Below are 14,672 nucleotides of genomic sequence, written 5' to 3'. Positions count from 1 at the left end.
TTTATGTGAATATAAATGAGAACGTATAGATAAAATGATCTTGCTTTTAAGAGGACTTCTGAAGGATCAGAACAGTGCCCAGGGAGTAGGAGACAGGCCTGTTTTAGTTTGGCTTTGTTCTTAATGGTCTTATTCATCAAGCACAAACCTTCGATCCCTAAAATGATCCTGCTGGTGTGGTGAGAAATGACTTCACAGTAATAAAAGCTGCATCACCAACTGCAATTTAGTTTCCCCTGGACACTTCTTGGCCTTTTTGGTCACTTGGATATCTTAGCCTACTTATGTGGCTTTCCTTGTACGGAAAGTGGAATGGAAGCTGGTTAGTTTATTGCTTCCTTCAGAGCCCTAAGCTCTCTGATTTAAAGTGGATAAATAGGACTGCCTTCCTCCCATTTTAATACTGAAACTATTCCCTGCTACCCAGCACTAGAGATTTAGGCGTTGAGCTGAGGTCTTGTGCAGGCTAGGAAAACATACCAGCTGGACTGTACTTACACTTAGTTTCTTCCATTCTGCTTGCTACGGGTGAGATTTCAGGGTTGTAGTGAACATTACTGGAGAGTTCTTTTTCACCGGGGAAACAAGAAGCCAGGTCTTATAGAGGCAACATTTTGTGTGTCCGTTAGAATTGTCAGTATCTATTTCAGTCATCTCTTGTGGGATGTAGGTGACATAATTCATATTGCTTCAGGGGAGGCATCTCGTAGTCACAGCAAGTATCTCAAGTATTTCCGGGAGCCGTCATCCTTGCTTCTTCTCCCGCCCCCAGTTGTCTGGAGCAACAGCACATGAACCGTACCAGAGCCGTCCACTTCTCTCCTCCGCTACTGTCTTTATACTCCAGCCACCTTTCACCTACATTCTGGCTGATCTTTCTTTCTGCTGGACCTTCCTAACCATCCATCCCCACTGAGCAGCTGGAGCGAGCTGTTAAACATGTAAATATGATTGCTTTTCTGTTAGAAAGCACTGCACCCGGGACTGGGGGATAGAGCTGCACAGGGCCCTAGGTTTGATACCCAGTCCCACCAGAAATAAAAAGAGTGTGCATGAAACGCTGCAGACAGTTCTCATTATAGTGTAGATGAATCCAACTTGCTTATCCCCGCTGTACAGGAGTGTAAGACCTGGGCTGTGCCTCCCTTAACACTTGACCCTGTTACTCCTCCTTTTGTCCAGTATGTTCTAATAAGGCCACCACAGACCTGTATCCCTCCTGTGCACTTGATCTGTGGCTAATCTGAGTTGAAATGTGCTCTAAGTGTAAAATTGGCCTCAGATTTCAAATACTTAAAATTTACATTTGTAATGTTTTAAAATGTTAGCTTAAATTGTCAAAACTAAGTTTACATTTTTTTATTTATTCAGGGAAGCTATGAGAAAATTAAAAAATTACCCGTGTGGTTCACATTGTGTTTCCCTTGGGTTGTTCCCTTCTAGACATAGGTGCCTTTCTTTTCTCGGACTCAGTTTCCATCAGCCCTGGCTCGATGCTTTGTTGCTTTTAGAATGACTGGCTACTTCCCCCTTCAGGTATCCATTTGGTTCTCAAAAGGACCCCTCCTCTAGTTGATATAAAGTAACAGTCAGCAATTCTCCGCAGTCCTTTCCTGAGGACAGGCCACCAGCTGACACTCTGTATTTCCCTGTTTATTATGTAGCCACCAAATCCAAGTGCTGCCAAATCTGCTTCAAGAGAAGTCACTTTTGTCCTATACAGTGTTTTTCCTCCAACATGGCCTCTGCTTCTTAGCGCTCAACAGATGTGTGTTGACGGAGTAGATGAAGTTAACGAGCCGTACTTAGAGGCAACCAGGGCAAATGGGCCCATTTCACTCCCATTTCTGGTCAAAGCAAGCATTGAAGTCCAGCTTCTAGAGAACGTTCTCAGACGTCTGTACTGTTTTATGAGTCATTCCGTCAACGTTCCGAACTCTTATGGTTGTTTTTATTACCTGCCACGTGTTTAGGTTTGAGACTGTCTTAGTACCTCTTTGACCATCTCACCGTTTAGGATTTTAAGATTTTGTTTTATCAGTTCATTTAGTGGGGATAAAGTAGCCTTTTAATGAGCTGTTCAGAAATAGCTGTGGGTTTATAAGTAAGGTAATAAAACGTCCTTATTTGTACCTGTTTTTCCTGACAGAATTAATTGCACCCTTTTAATTCTTAGCAGTGGTTTAAAGCTGGGTGCGGTGCTGCAGGCTTGTAATCTTAGCAGTTGAGAAGCTGAAGCAAAGTTGTGAGTTTGAGGCCAGACCGGGTTATGAGATTCTCTCAAACAAACAAACAAACAAACAGCCCTGCTGATTTGATGTGATTGGCCAGTTATAGGATCCTTCTGCTTAAAAAAGTAACGAACTTGATATTTTGTATCCATTGACCCTACCCATTCCTCCCATGTACCCGTAAGAGCCTTCCTTACTCGCCATAGCCCGTTGCGGGCATCTCTTCCTTCTCAGGTCTAGATAAGCTTTGTCTCTGCCAAGAACCCTTTCTATATGCCCTGTCAAAAAACAGTCTGCTGCTGTGACCACTACCTCAACAGACCAAGACTGTTGGGGCCTGAGAACGAAACATTTGCCCGAATGGTACTCGGCCCGGAACCTCACACAGCGCTCCGTGTTTTATAGTGTTAGAAATGTAACAAGCTGCACTGCGGAAACAGAAAATACCTGACTTCCTCCGCTTAGCCCCTCGCAGGAAGATACTTAAAGTCAGCTGTAACCCCAGGCCCCGGAGGGTGGTCAAGTTTAAAGGTGTGCTGGAATGAGAAACGTGAATAACAGCTCTTTCGTTTCCCTGATGAGAAAGGGGCTGGCGGGGAAGGGAGGATTTCATGCCACGAATTTCTTAGGTATCCAATATTTTAGCTCATCGCTGTCTTCAGGCAGAGTTGGATGGCTTCTTAGAAAGCGCATGTCCTTCTAGACTGTTATGGTTATGTTGTTATTTTCATTTTCCCCCTTCATTTTTAATGACTTTGATTTACAGAGACCTGGATTTACCTGCTGTTTTGCCACATTTTGCTTTGCAAACAAGTGAGAATTGTTAATAGTTATAGATTTTTCCATTTATTGTAGATGTCCTCACATGTATTTCTTAAGGACAAGGATGTCTCTTATCAGCTGTAGATGAAGGCGATTTGGTGGCCAGAAACGCTGTTTCCTATGGTATAGCCCATATTTTAAAAGGGCTGCACATTTTCTAACAGTGAAAACAGGCTTGTTATAGGGTAGGTAATTGGAATATAACTTTAACCCTTCGATGCCTTTGTTAATTTCATAGTTAAAGCAAATATTTGATTGTCATAACCCTGTCCATTTTTAAGTGCCCCCCTTTCTTTCAATTCTGCGTTATTCGCCTTCCCTGACCAAGCAGTGTCGGTGAGAATGGGCAGAGTGGGGACAACAAGGAGCCTAGTAGGGATGGCAGTTTCAGATGCCTGGAAGCCATAGCTGCTGCACGAATCACCAGGTGACTTCCTGAAGACAGTCCTGCTGCTTGCTAAGAGTGCTCTCGGAAAAAGGAGGCCCAGTTTGAATGTGAAAATCGAATGTGTTATTGACCGCATTCACTCAGTGTGATTGTCTCCCTGCTGCCTCCTAGCCCCATCCTGTAAAGTTACCTAAGCAACAAAAGCTGGACTCAGACGGGACCGCCGTAACCCAGCCTGTTACTACTGATCAATCTATGTCTGACTCCCGCTTGGAAGAACTCCAGGACAAAGTCCAGCAAACAGAGGCCACCAACAAGGTATGGTCAGAACTGGCTCTAGCCCAGCTCCATCATCCTGCGTAGGACTTGGGAGATGAATGCTGTAGCATCCCCAGTTCTCAGGGCATATAGTTTATTTAAAAGGACAGTTGTACACTTGTATCTTTATGTCCTTTCTTGTACGTTCTTGTACGTGTATGTGTGAGTTGCATGTATACAGTAGGTATGCATTTGGTTGCACATGTGTGCATGTGAGGACCAGAGGTCAGTCTCAGGGGTTATTCTCCAAGAGCTGTCTACCTTGAGCTACTTGGGAGACATAGTCTTTCTCTGGGACCCGGGGCTTGAAAATTAGGCTAGGTTGGCTGGCTGGCAAGCTCAGGGACCCTTCTGTTTCCACCTTCCCAGAGTTAGGATTGCAAGCACACACCTTCCAAGCCTGGCTTCTTATGTGGCTGCTAGGTCCAAACTCAGGTCCTCATAGCTTGCTCAGCCCTTCCCTTTGCTTCTTATCAGGGTTTTAACTTGTTCCATACATACCCCAATTTCTGATGCCATCTAGGAATGAGATTAGGCCATCTCTGTAATCCATAACTCCATGGCAAGGCTCTGACACTGGAAGCTTGTGCTTTTGATTTTAGTGTAACTTCTTGTTCCTCTATAGCGCATAGATTTTGTCTGCCTGCAAGGCAATTGTCCCAAGAGGGCTCCTGAATACCTGCACTCCTTGGTTCTGTAGAAGGGCCGAAAGAATAGTATGGTTGTCAGCATGAGGAATGTGCAGTGAGTGCATGGGCACCGAGGTGTGTGAGCAGTGAGGGAAGCAGTTCATCTTTGTGCCTCTCTTCATAGTCAGACTCTCATGCTCACTGTGTATGAGAAGGGGACAAGCATGCCCTAAGACTTTCTTGAAACCCGAGATGTTCAGGACAGGTTGCTGGCCCTCAAGGTTAAAAGCCTTCAAGGAGCTAACAGAGTTTTTCTGCTGAATTTAGATTCTTGAAGAGAAGCTGAATGAAATGAGCTGTGAGCTAAAATCTGTGCAGGAGTCATCCCAGAAGCAAGACGTGACGATTCAAAGCCTCAAGGAATCGCTAAAAAGCAAGCAAAATGAGGTAAAAATGTTATATGATCACAGACCCGTGGGAAACAGGTCATCTCATCTGTAGAAGTCACCCCTGTCTGACTAGCAAGCCTTATCATGGGAAACGGTCCCCTTAAGTATTTGGAATGATTCGTTTACTAGCATCTGTACAGGAGCGATAATGTAATTTATATGCAGTTGGCTAACACGGGGGTGCTATCCTCTCTCGTTTTCAGACCGAGGAGCTGTACCAGGTGATTGAAGGTCAAAATGGCACAATGGCGAAGCTTCGAGAAATGCTGCACCAAAGCCAGCTCGGACAGCTCCATGTACGTGAGGGCCTGAGGGCCGCAGGCAGGGCTGGAGTCGCCTGGGTTGCACAGTTCTCTCAGGACTTTCCTCCTCGTGATTGTGATTAGGATTCTGCTCTTTTCAGGGCTCAGAGGGCGGTGCCCCAAGTCAGCAACAGGTGGCCCTGCTTGATCTTCAGAGTGCCCTGTTCTGCAGCCAGCTTGAAATCCAGAAGCTCCAGAGGCTGCTGCGCCAGAAAGAGCTGCAACTGGCTGATGTCAAGCGATGCATGCAGTTTGTCGAGGCTGCAGCACAGGAGAGAGAGCAGCAGAAGGAAGCATCTTGGAAACACAACCAGGTAAATCATTTACCGGTTTATAGCTCCCAATGCTGACTTTGCCTGGCAGGACGGTTTGTGCTGAACCTGAACCCGTGAGTCATTTGCTTGTCTAATTTAGTTCAGTATTTGTTGCCCCTGGGTCATGTACCAGGTGAGCAGACTGTGTCCTAGAAACACAAAGGTGAACATCAGAGACTCTGCCTCTTAAATTATTGAGTTTAATAGGAGAAGCAGTCACATGACAGAATTTCAGTGGGGCAAATACTGCCAAAGAGGCAGCTTTATGTTCCAACTGCAGTGATTAGGAGTGGCTAAGGAAAGAATTTGAGACCCTTCTGCCAATTTGAGATCCTTCTGCCTCGGGCTCTCTGTAGGCTGGGATTATAGGCAGGTGCCCTGCTTGTCTTGAAAGTATTCTGGCCTTCATACCTAATGATCATGAGGGAAGCTTACTTTTAAAGAGGATCTGTTATTTCAGGAGTTACGAAAAGCTTTACAACACCTCCAAGGAGAGCTGCACAGTAAGAACCAACAGATTCATGCTCTGGAGATGGAAAAATACAATGAGATTCGAATCCGGGAACAAAACATCCAACACCTCCATCAAAGCCTGAGTCTCAAAGAACAGCTGCTCCGGGTGAGTTCTCAGATGCAAGCCAGGTTTCTAGAGCTCTCATATGCCTGCCTCCAGGCCCGCCCTGTGCCTCACGTGTGAGTGCTGGAGCTGGAAACACATCAGTGAGTAGAACATGCATTCCATGAAGCGGCACGCTCCCCAGCAAATCAATAGCTGTGTGTGTACACATGTAATCCGCAGAGGCAGGGCTCAGCAGACAGACCACCTCTGAGTCACACGACACAAGATGTGCTCTTCCACAGAGTTCAATGGCGGAATGAAAATTTTCGGGACAAATGGGGCACTGAGAGACGCGATCAATAGTTACCTGCTCTGAGCTTTGGGCCCGTGCCGCATCTTCCTTTGGGAGATACCTTTGTGTTGTCTCTGATTTTGTTTTGTTCTAGGACAGGGTCCGACTATGTGGCCCTCGCTGACCTGAAACTCTGTAGCCCAGGCTGGCCTCTAACTTACAGAAATCTACCTGCCTCTGCCTCCTGAGTTCTGGGATTACAGGGATGCTCCACCAGGCCTAGCTCAAAATCTTTTGTGAGATCTGACACCTTTAGTCAGAGTCAGGCAGTGTGTCCTGTGTTTCCATGAGCAGACTACTCGCCTGTTTGTCTTTTGTAGAATCATTAACAATTTACATGCCTATTATCTCTGAGTTTTTTGTATGTGTGTGCTAAATAACAAATTTCTTGAGGAAAGAAATGAAGAAATTCATCTAAGAGGTAAAGGAATAAAGGAAAACCTTTTTTGTCTTATTAGGAATTTCAAGAACTCCTACAGTATCGAGATAACTCAGACAAAACTCTGGAAACTAATGAGATGTTGCTTGAGAAAATGCAGCAACAGATACAAGACCGAGCCGTCGACCTGGAGGTATGCAGCCAGCTCCCCCACTGTGCTGCCGATTGGGCTCGCTGCAGCTGGTGTCTAAATGGAAAAGCCTTGGGTTTCCAGCTTTCTGCTCTTCCCCATTTGATTAAAGGCCAGTTCAGCGAACCCGGAACTTAGGGGCCTTTCTTTCCTTGCAGCGGGCTATAGATGAGAAGTTCTCCGCTCTAGAGGAGAAGGACAAGGAATTGCAGCAGCTTCATCGTGCGGTGAGAGAGCGAGACCATGATTTAGAGAGACTGCGTAGCGTCCTGTCCGCCAATGAAACTACCATGCAAGTAAGAGCCAAATCCAACTTGCTTCTTCCTCCAGCCCCCTCGGTCGCTTTCTAGGCCTGAAGCATCCGCTGCTCCATTGTTCTCTGAAACCCAGAGTTTCAAAGCCAAAGACCCGTAGCATTTACTCATTCCTCCTCCGGCAGTAGGGAGCAGGCTCCGAAGCCTCTTTTATACATTATAGACTTATTGGGGAGCACTGCATGGTGAGTGCTATTTGTGTGGCTCTAACTTCTCATCCTTGCGTATCCATATGGAGATGCACATACGCTTTTCCGTGAGCATTGTGGGATATGTATATACACACATATTCTATACTGTGTTTTTCTCACTGATTTTATATAGGTATTAATGTATTATATGACTGCTCCTTTTCTTAGCACATACTTTTAGTTTTTTTGCAGACTTACTGTAGACCCTGTGTAGCTACTGTCTGTCAGTTATTAAAGAAGCCGTTCACTTTTTCCCTGGGGAAACTGCCCCTCCCACAGTCCTCTATTGTAGCACACATTCTGTATTTACCTCTCCGTAAACCACATTAAAGGAAAATACTGCTTTGACATTCTGTTTTCTTCTCTTACCGAAAGGGACAGGTGGATGTGAGTTAAAAGTGGGACTAATTCTCTTATCCTGAGAGTGCGGGATGCCCCTTTGGCTATGTTTGCTGTGTCTGTCCCTGTAGAGTATGGAGAGTCTCCTGAGGGCCAAAGGCATGGAGTTGGAGCAGTTAACTGCCACCTGTCAAAACCTCCAGTGGCTGAAGACAGAACTGGAAGCCAAGTCTGGCCGCTGGCAGAAGGAACAAGAGAGTACCCTCCAGCAGCTGCAGACATCCCTGCGCAACAAGGACAAAGAAATGGAGGCAAGGCTTCGGTTTAGGGATGCTAGGCTCAGGCTCAGGCAGCGCTCTCCAGGCCTCCAGAGCCAGCCACCCAAGCCTTCAATTATAGTCTGTCCCTGGACAAGCTACTACCTTTCCCTGAATTCTCTTTACAACCATAACTTAGCCATTTATCATTTATCATTTGTCATTTATCACTCTCAGAGAAGCCGTATGAGAATTAATTAATTAGATCTAAAAATACATCTGTATTATAATAGTTAGGATGTACTTGCTGGGTCAGGCACTGTTTTAAGAGCTTCATGGAAATGGACTTAGTGAATCCTCCCAAGTCCGTGAGGGCATACTCTGCTTTGAAAGCAAAGACCTAGGCGCTTGAGGCTAAGTAACTTGTCAGAGCAGCAGGGCAGAGCTGCAGAGCCGCTTCAGTCCAGCCAGCAGGGCTCCGCGGTTTTAGCACCGTCTGCTGTATGTCTGTGCAGACTGGAAGCTGCAGTGCATTACTCTTCTCACGAATACCATTTCCTTCTCACTTTATGTCCAGGCTGGCTCCAAGCTTGCAGTCTCCTATTAGAGGCTTGCAGGGGCTTGGGCTTGCAGGAGTCGCGTGGCCCCTCAAGCAGATCCTCAGTCCATTAGCCCTCTCTAAAGTTATGCTGCGGAGGAAGCAGATGAGCTGAGTGGCCTTTTGCTGCACCCTCCCTTAACTGTTATGTGCCCAAGCATAGGGAAAACTGTTCTCTCAGAAATCATTGTGAAGCTGCCATTCTAGGTGTTTTTCTGTGTTCATATTCGTTCACTGAGTATGTGTGTCCAGCCTTCCAGTCATCGACCTGTGCTAGGCCTGGGGGCACAAAGGATACATTATAGTGTTCCCAAGAATCTTTTTTTTTTTTTTTTGGTTTTTCGAGACAGGGTTTCCCTGTAGTTTCTAGAGCCTGTCCTGGAGCTAGCTCTTGTAGACCAGGCTGGCCTCGAACTCAGAGATCCGCCTGCCTCTGCCTCCCGAGTGCTGGGATTAAAGGCGTGCGCCACCACCGCCCGGCCCCAAGAATCTTGTAATTACATCATAGTGGGTTCTTACAACCCCTTCAGTGCGTGGCAGAGGAAATTCTGACCTCCAGGAATTTACGCCAGCCATCCCTTTCACATTAGGAACTCCGGGCAACACTACTCAGCAAACTCGAACCCTGTCAGAGTGAGATAGCCGAGGAGCTGTGCCAGCACCTGCAGCAGAAAGAAAGGATGCTGCAGGACCTTCTGCGTGATCGGCGCAAACAAGCTGCAGAGCATGAGATGGAGATCCAGGGGCTGCTCCAGTCGATGAGCACCAGGGAGCAGGCAAGCCAAGTAAGCGCTGATGCAGAACCAGACAGGGACCCTGTGCTACACTCATGGTCGGCAGACAGGAAGTGTCTGGAGCTGCTGACTTGGGCTTGCTCTCTCCACAGTCTACTTGGCCGTTCTTACATCAGTCTGAGTGAAATGGTTTGAACACTGCATCTGGAAAGTAGCCTAGACAATACATATATCCAGTATTTTTGTTTTCTTAATCTTCTGATTGTTTTGAGGGAAAGAGGAATGGGATTCTGAAATACTATCTAAGTTATCAGGACTCGAGTGATAGTCCATACCTCAAAAGAGTCCAAAGTTTCCATCCTGAAGATGTGTATTTTTAATTGTCATTCAGAAGTTGCGAGGGGAGCTCAGCTTTGGCTTCATCCCAGAGACAGCTGGTGCTATAATTTAGCTAACATGGTTCCAATTCATTATCTCAGTCCCCTAAAAGTTTACAATTATGATTGTATGTTGGAGGAGGCCGTTAATTGGTTCCCAGCCGCTTAGCCCCGAAATAATCACACAGAAATTGTATTAATTAAATCTCTGCTTGGCCCATTAGCTCTAGCTTCTTATTGGCTAACTCTTATATCTTAGTTTAACCCATCTCCATTAATCTGTGCATCACCATGAGGTTGTGGCCTACCAGCAAAGTTTCAGCACGTCAACACATCTGTCTCCGGCAGCGGCTTCATTGCCTTCTCACTAACTCCGCCTTCTTTCTCCCGGCATTCATTACAGCCTTCCCTGCCTACCTCTATTCTGCCCTGCTCTGCTATAGGCTCGAAGAAGTTCTTTATTAATCAATGGTATTCACAGCATACAGAGGGGAATCCCACATCAATTGTATGTATACATAATGATATGCATGATGCATGTGTAGGCACATGCGTAATGGTACATTGATGGAAATCAGAGAGCAGCTATGTGGAGTTCATTCTCTCTTGCTACCTTTACATGAGGTCCAGGGATCAAATTCAGGTCACTGGACTTCTATGGGAATCACCTTCACCTGCCGAACCATCTTGCCAGCCTTAAATGCATTTCTGTACATTAATGGTCACACATAACTTCTAGGTCTTCCCCGTGTATCACCATCACCTTAGAAAACTGGTAGAAATATGCTAGTTTGATTGTTTAAATTTTTTCTATCAGTTGGTAGTTTCATACATTTATATAATATTTGTTAGTCAGTCCCAAGTTCTCTTTTCTCCTCTATCCCCATTCTCACTGGGACCAACCACTTATTTAAACAAAACAGAACAAAGCAAAAACCTATGGGACCCTCAGAAATAACTTTTCTGCTCAGAATTTCTAAAGAAAAATAGTGGAGTAGAAAGTCTTTCCCAGGCAGAATTGTGTGCACAGTAAACAGCACGACTGGACCAGATAAGACATCGTGAAACAGGTTCTCCAAGGTCTCTAGATTTGGGGCAGAACTGGACTAACAAATGACTTCCTTTACTCTAGTTGCTTCTTCCACCTCAACTGCCTTTTACCCAAACATTTGTATGGCTGAGTTCTTTGTCAAACATGACCTTATCACACTGGCCTCTCTATCTAAAATGTAATCCCATGGGCAAAGGGCGTGGATGTTCAGTCTGAGTGAGTGCCACAGAGTCTCGGTTAGGAGCTCTAGTCCGTTTACCTGCTGACATACACCGTGACTGGTGGCTGAACTGATTAGTGACCTTCCACAATGTGCACGCATGTATCAAAGCAGCTTGTTACATGCCTTGAATAAATACAGCTTTTATTTGCCATACATACATACATACATACATACATACATACATACATACATACAAATTTTATTTAAAGTGGGGGGGGGGAGCCCTCCCTCCACTCTCCAAACCCTTTTGCTATGCTTGATTTTTGCTCGATGCACTTCCTGCTACCTAATATATCCCCTTATGTTTTTCCCGTTTTCTCCTCCTCAACAAGAATGCTAAATCCCAAGTACCCAAACATGACTTGCCAGGAACGGGCACTCAGTATATACTTACTGAATGCACTTACTTCATGGGTACTAGAGAGATGGCTCAGTAGTTAGAGCACTCTTGCAAAGGACCTGGGTGCAGTTCCCAGAACCTTCAGGTGATTGATAGCCATCTGTAACTCCAGTTCCAGAGGGCCTCCTCTAGCCTCTGTAAACACTGCACACACGGTACATAGACATGCATGCAGGCAAAACAATCATGCACATAAAATAAAAATAAATCTTTAAAGAATTTTGAAAATGTTTTATTTGTTTTACTGTGATATCTTTCTAATAATGTTTGTTATGATTCCTTTCTTACCAGGCTGCTGCAGAGAAAATTGCGCAAGCCTTCCTGGAAAGAAACTCAGAATTACACGCCCTGCGCCAGTACTTAGGGAGAGACCTTGGCCCCTCTCGGGCGCCCCTCTTAAACCAGCAAGCTGAAGTGGCTTTCGTCGGCCCCCACCTTGGAGATCAGACTGATCAAGTAAGAACTGTAGACTCACGTAGATATTCATGGCAACTGCATTTCCTTTTTACATTCGAGGCAGCAGTTTGGGCATTTTAGTGAGACTGCTCAGTCTGTCACTGTGGTCGTAGTCCCTATGTCTTTCTAAACCCCACAACCCTTCCACTTTACAGAGTTCCATGCAGATGCCCTCTGGAGACGATAGCACCTCGCTGACTGCTAGGGAGGATGCCAGCATGCCCAGGTCCACGTTAGGTGAGCACCAGTTCTGCTTTGAGAGGATTCCTGTAGCTTTTCCGTGCCCATTTGCTGTTGAGTAGATTCAGCCAGAACACATCATGATAGTTCAGAAAACCAGTCTGGAGTCCCCTGAAATCTGGAGACTCATCACTTCTACGAAAAACTGTCCAAACCTTTTTATTTCTTTAACTCATTGTTAGACCACCTTACATATTAAAAATTAAATGTTAACTTCAGAAATTAAATATATAAAAAGGTATACTCAGAAGCCCATCTATATCCCTGTTTCTCTCGTTTCTACGCACTCCCTGAGTGTAATAAGTTTCGTTTCTGGGTTGTCCTCCTTTGAATGTTTTAAAAAAGTAAGCGGGTGATTTACATGTGTATATGGATGGGTGTGTCATTTCCTTCTTCGCCTACTAAATGCATTCTTTTACATCTATATTTAGTATCATTGAAATCCAAATGTTCAGCAACTTCATTCTCATCTTTTCTCAGCTGTATAGTGTAGTCTGCTGGACGAATGTGTGAAAGTCTATTCCATTCATTCTTTTTAGCCTATAGATTGATTGTGGGGTTTTTATTATAAATATTGTTACACATTAAAGCAGGTTCATCCATTCTTTAAGTGCTGCAGGGCAGCAGAGCTCACAGCATGTTTCAGTGATTCAAAGTCATGCTGTGCCTTCATTTCAGGAGACTCAGACACAGTTGCGGGGCTGGAGAAGGAACTGAGTAATGCCAAGGAGGAACTCGAGCTCATGGCTAAAAAAGAAAGAGAAAGCCAGGTAAGGTTGTTAGTGAAGACCAGTCCATGGGTTCCTGTTGTTTCTTTCAAACTGATTTCTACTTTAGACATTCCAATTCTCCATATATAATACCTGGCTCCAAATGCAAGAGATGCCTTCCTTCTTTTTGGAGAGGAACACAAATTGTTGTATGACTTCATCACCTCAACAAGATGCTTTCACTGCCATGGAAGCATCCGATCTTTTTGCTTCTTCCTCCTCTTGGTAAGCAAAATAAAATAATTGTAAAGCACTTTTGCCAAACAGAAAGTGTTGTGTAGCTCCTGTCTAAAATGACGGTGTCGGATGCATGAACTCTGCAAACAGTAAACAGGAGGCAGGTGAGCAAGAGCAATGCTGTGCACTGAGCACCCTTCATGTGCTCTGTGCTGGTCAGGTGAAACGGGTGGTATCATCACTAATAGGAAATAGTCACTTTTTTTTTTTAACAAAAATGTGGGGTCTCATCATAATGCCCAAGCTGAGACTTAAATTCAAGTCTTAAAATGCTGATTGGCCAGTAGCCAGGCAGGAAGTATAGGCAGGGCAACCAGACTAGGAGAATTCTGGGAAGAGGAAAGGCAGAGAGTCAGTTACCAGCCAGACACAGAGGAAGCGAGATGAGAATGCCTCACTGAAAAAAGGTACCAATCCACATGGCTAAACATAGGTAAGAATTATGGGTTAATTTAAGTTGTAAGAGCTAGTAATAATAAGCCTGAGCTAATAGTCCAAACAGTTTATAATTAATATAAAAGCCTCTGTGTGTTTCTTTGGGACTGAATAGCTGCAGGACCAGGCAGGACAGAAAGCTTCATCTACATATTGTGCTGACTGACGGTGAAGTTCCTTTGTAGTAGCAGGATGCTCTTCACCAGGAGGCCTGTAGTTTGGTGATCCCTGCTGGTGTCAGCAGCTATAGCTGCTCAATACCTTAGGAATTCATTAAGCAGTATAAAATACAGGCATTCTAAATCCACCATGTTTTCATGTATTACCTGAAATATTTACATAAAATTAACAGCTTTTCTTCTTGCTTCTGCTAGTTGTAACCACTTTTCTATATCCCAGTGACCCCATTAATTAAATTCATTATTTATAGTAATAGAAGACATTGAAAACATTCTTATGGTTTCTTTTAGAGTATCCTTTGATTGCACACTCATGTTTTATCGATTTGACCCACGGCACTATTTTTTCAGTTCCCTCTTGTGTTTCTGACTGATTGTAATATGCCGTGAGACAGCGTTCTCCTCTCCTGTTGGTTTTTCTCTCCACAGATAGAACTGTCTGCTCTACAGTCGATGATAGCTGTACAAGAGGATGAGCTGCAGGTGCAGGCTGCTGACTTGGAGTCGCTGACCAGGAACATACAGATCAAAGAAGACCTCATAAAGGTCTTTCAGAGCTTTTCAAAACCTGGAGTAGTGTACGCCTCAGCTAGCTGTAGGGCATCCTCGCGCAGGATACTGAATTCTCTGGCCTTGAACTAGAGCAGAAGGATCTGCCCCTCGCCCCTCTGCTGTGTGATGTCATCACAGTTTTCATGTTTGCTTCTATTTTTTTCTAGGATCTGCAAATGCAGCTCGTCGATCCTGAAGACATCCCAGCCATAGAACGTCTGACCCAAGAAGTCTTACTTCTTCGGGAAAAAGTTGCTTCAGTAGAACCCCAAGGTCAGGAAGTTTCGGGAAACCAGAGACAACAGGTGAGTTCTTGGGACACAGGATCCTCTGTAGCTTCTCCCCCGTATCTAAGCTCCTCGGTACAGAGTCTTCAGAAAGTCTGT

General features: G+C 44.9%; 1 protein-coding gene across 8 annotated transcripts in view; it reads left to right on the top strand.

Moving 5' to 3' along the window:
• LOC119800732 (myomegalin-like) overlaps positions 1-14,672 on the top strand; it is a 184,366-nt gene that overhangs the window by 118,122 nt on the left and 51,572 nt on the right. For all 8 annotated transcript variants that reach the window (XM_038310930.1, XM_038310929.1, XM_038310932.1 and 5 more), the window contains 14 exons: positions 3,613-3,759; positions 4,716-4,835; positions 5,041-5,133; positions 5,241-5,453; positions 5,914-6,072; positions 6,823-6,936; positions 7,092-7,229; positions 7,909-8,088; positions 9,223-9,417; positions 11,709-11,873; positions 12,029-12,110; positions 12,792-12,883; positions 14,164-14,280; positions 14,454-14,591. In XM_038310930.1, the coding sequence (XP_038166858.1) occupies positions 3,613-3,759; positions 4,716-4,835; positions 5,041-5,133; positions 5,241-5,453; positions 5,914-6,072; positions 6,823-6,936; positions 7,092-7,229; positions 7,909-8,088; positions 9,223-9,417; positions 11,709-11,873; positions 12,029-12,110; positions 12,792-12,883; positions 14,164-14,280; positions 14,454-14,591 (1,953 nt within the window). The remainder of the gene's footprint in view (positions 1-3,612; positions 3,760-4,715; positions 4,836-5,040; positions 5,134-5,240; positions 5,454-5,913; positions 6,073-6,822; positions 6,937-7,091; positions 7,230-7,908; positions 8,089-9,222; positions 9,418-11,708; positions 11,874-12,028; positions 12,111-12,791; positions 12,884-14,163; positions 14,281-14,453; positions 14,592-14,672) is intronic.

Source organism: Arvicola amphibius, chromosome 14 (genome assembly GCF_903992535.2).
Source record: "Arvicola amphibius chromosome 14, mArvAmp1.2, whole genome shotgun sequence".
In the NCBI taxonomy this organism is placed as follows: Eukaryota; Metazoa; Chordata; class Mammalia; order Rodentia; family Cricetidae; genus Arvicola; species Arvicola amphibius.
Note: the sequence above shows the minus strand (reverse complement) of the source record. Positions and strands in the feature narration are given on the sequence as shown.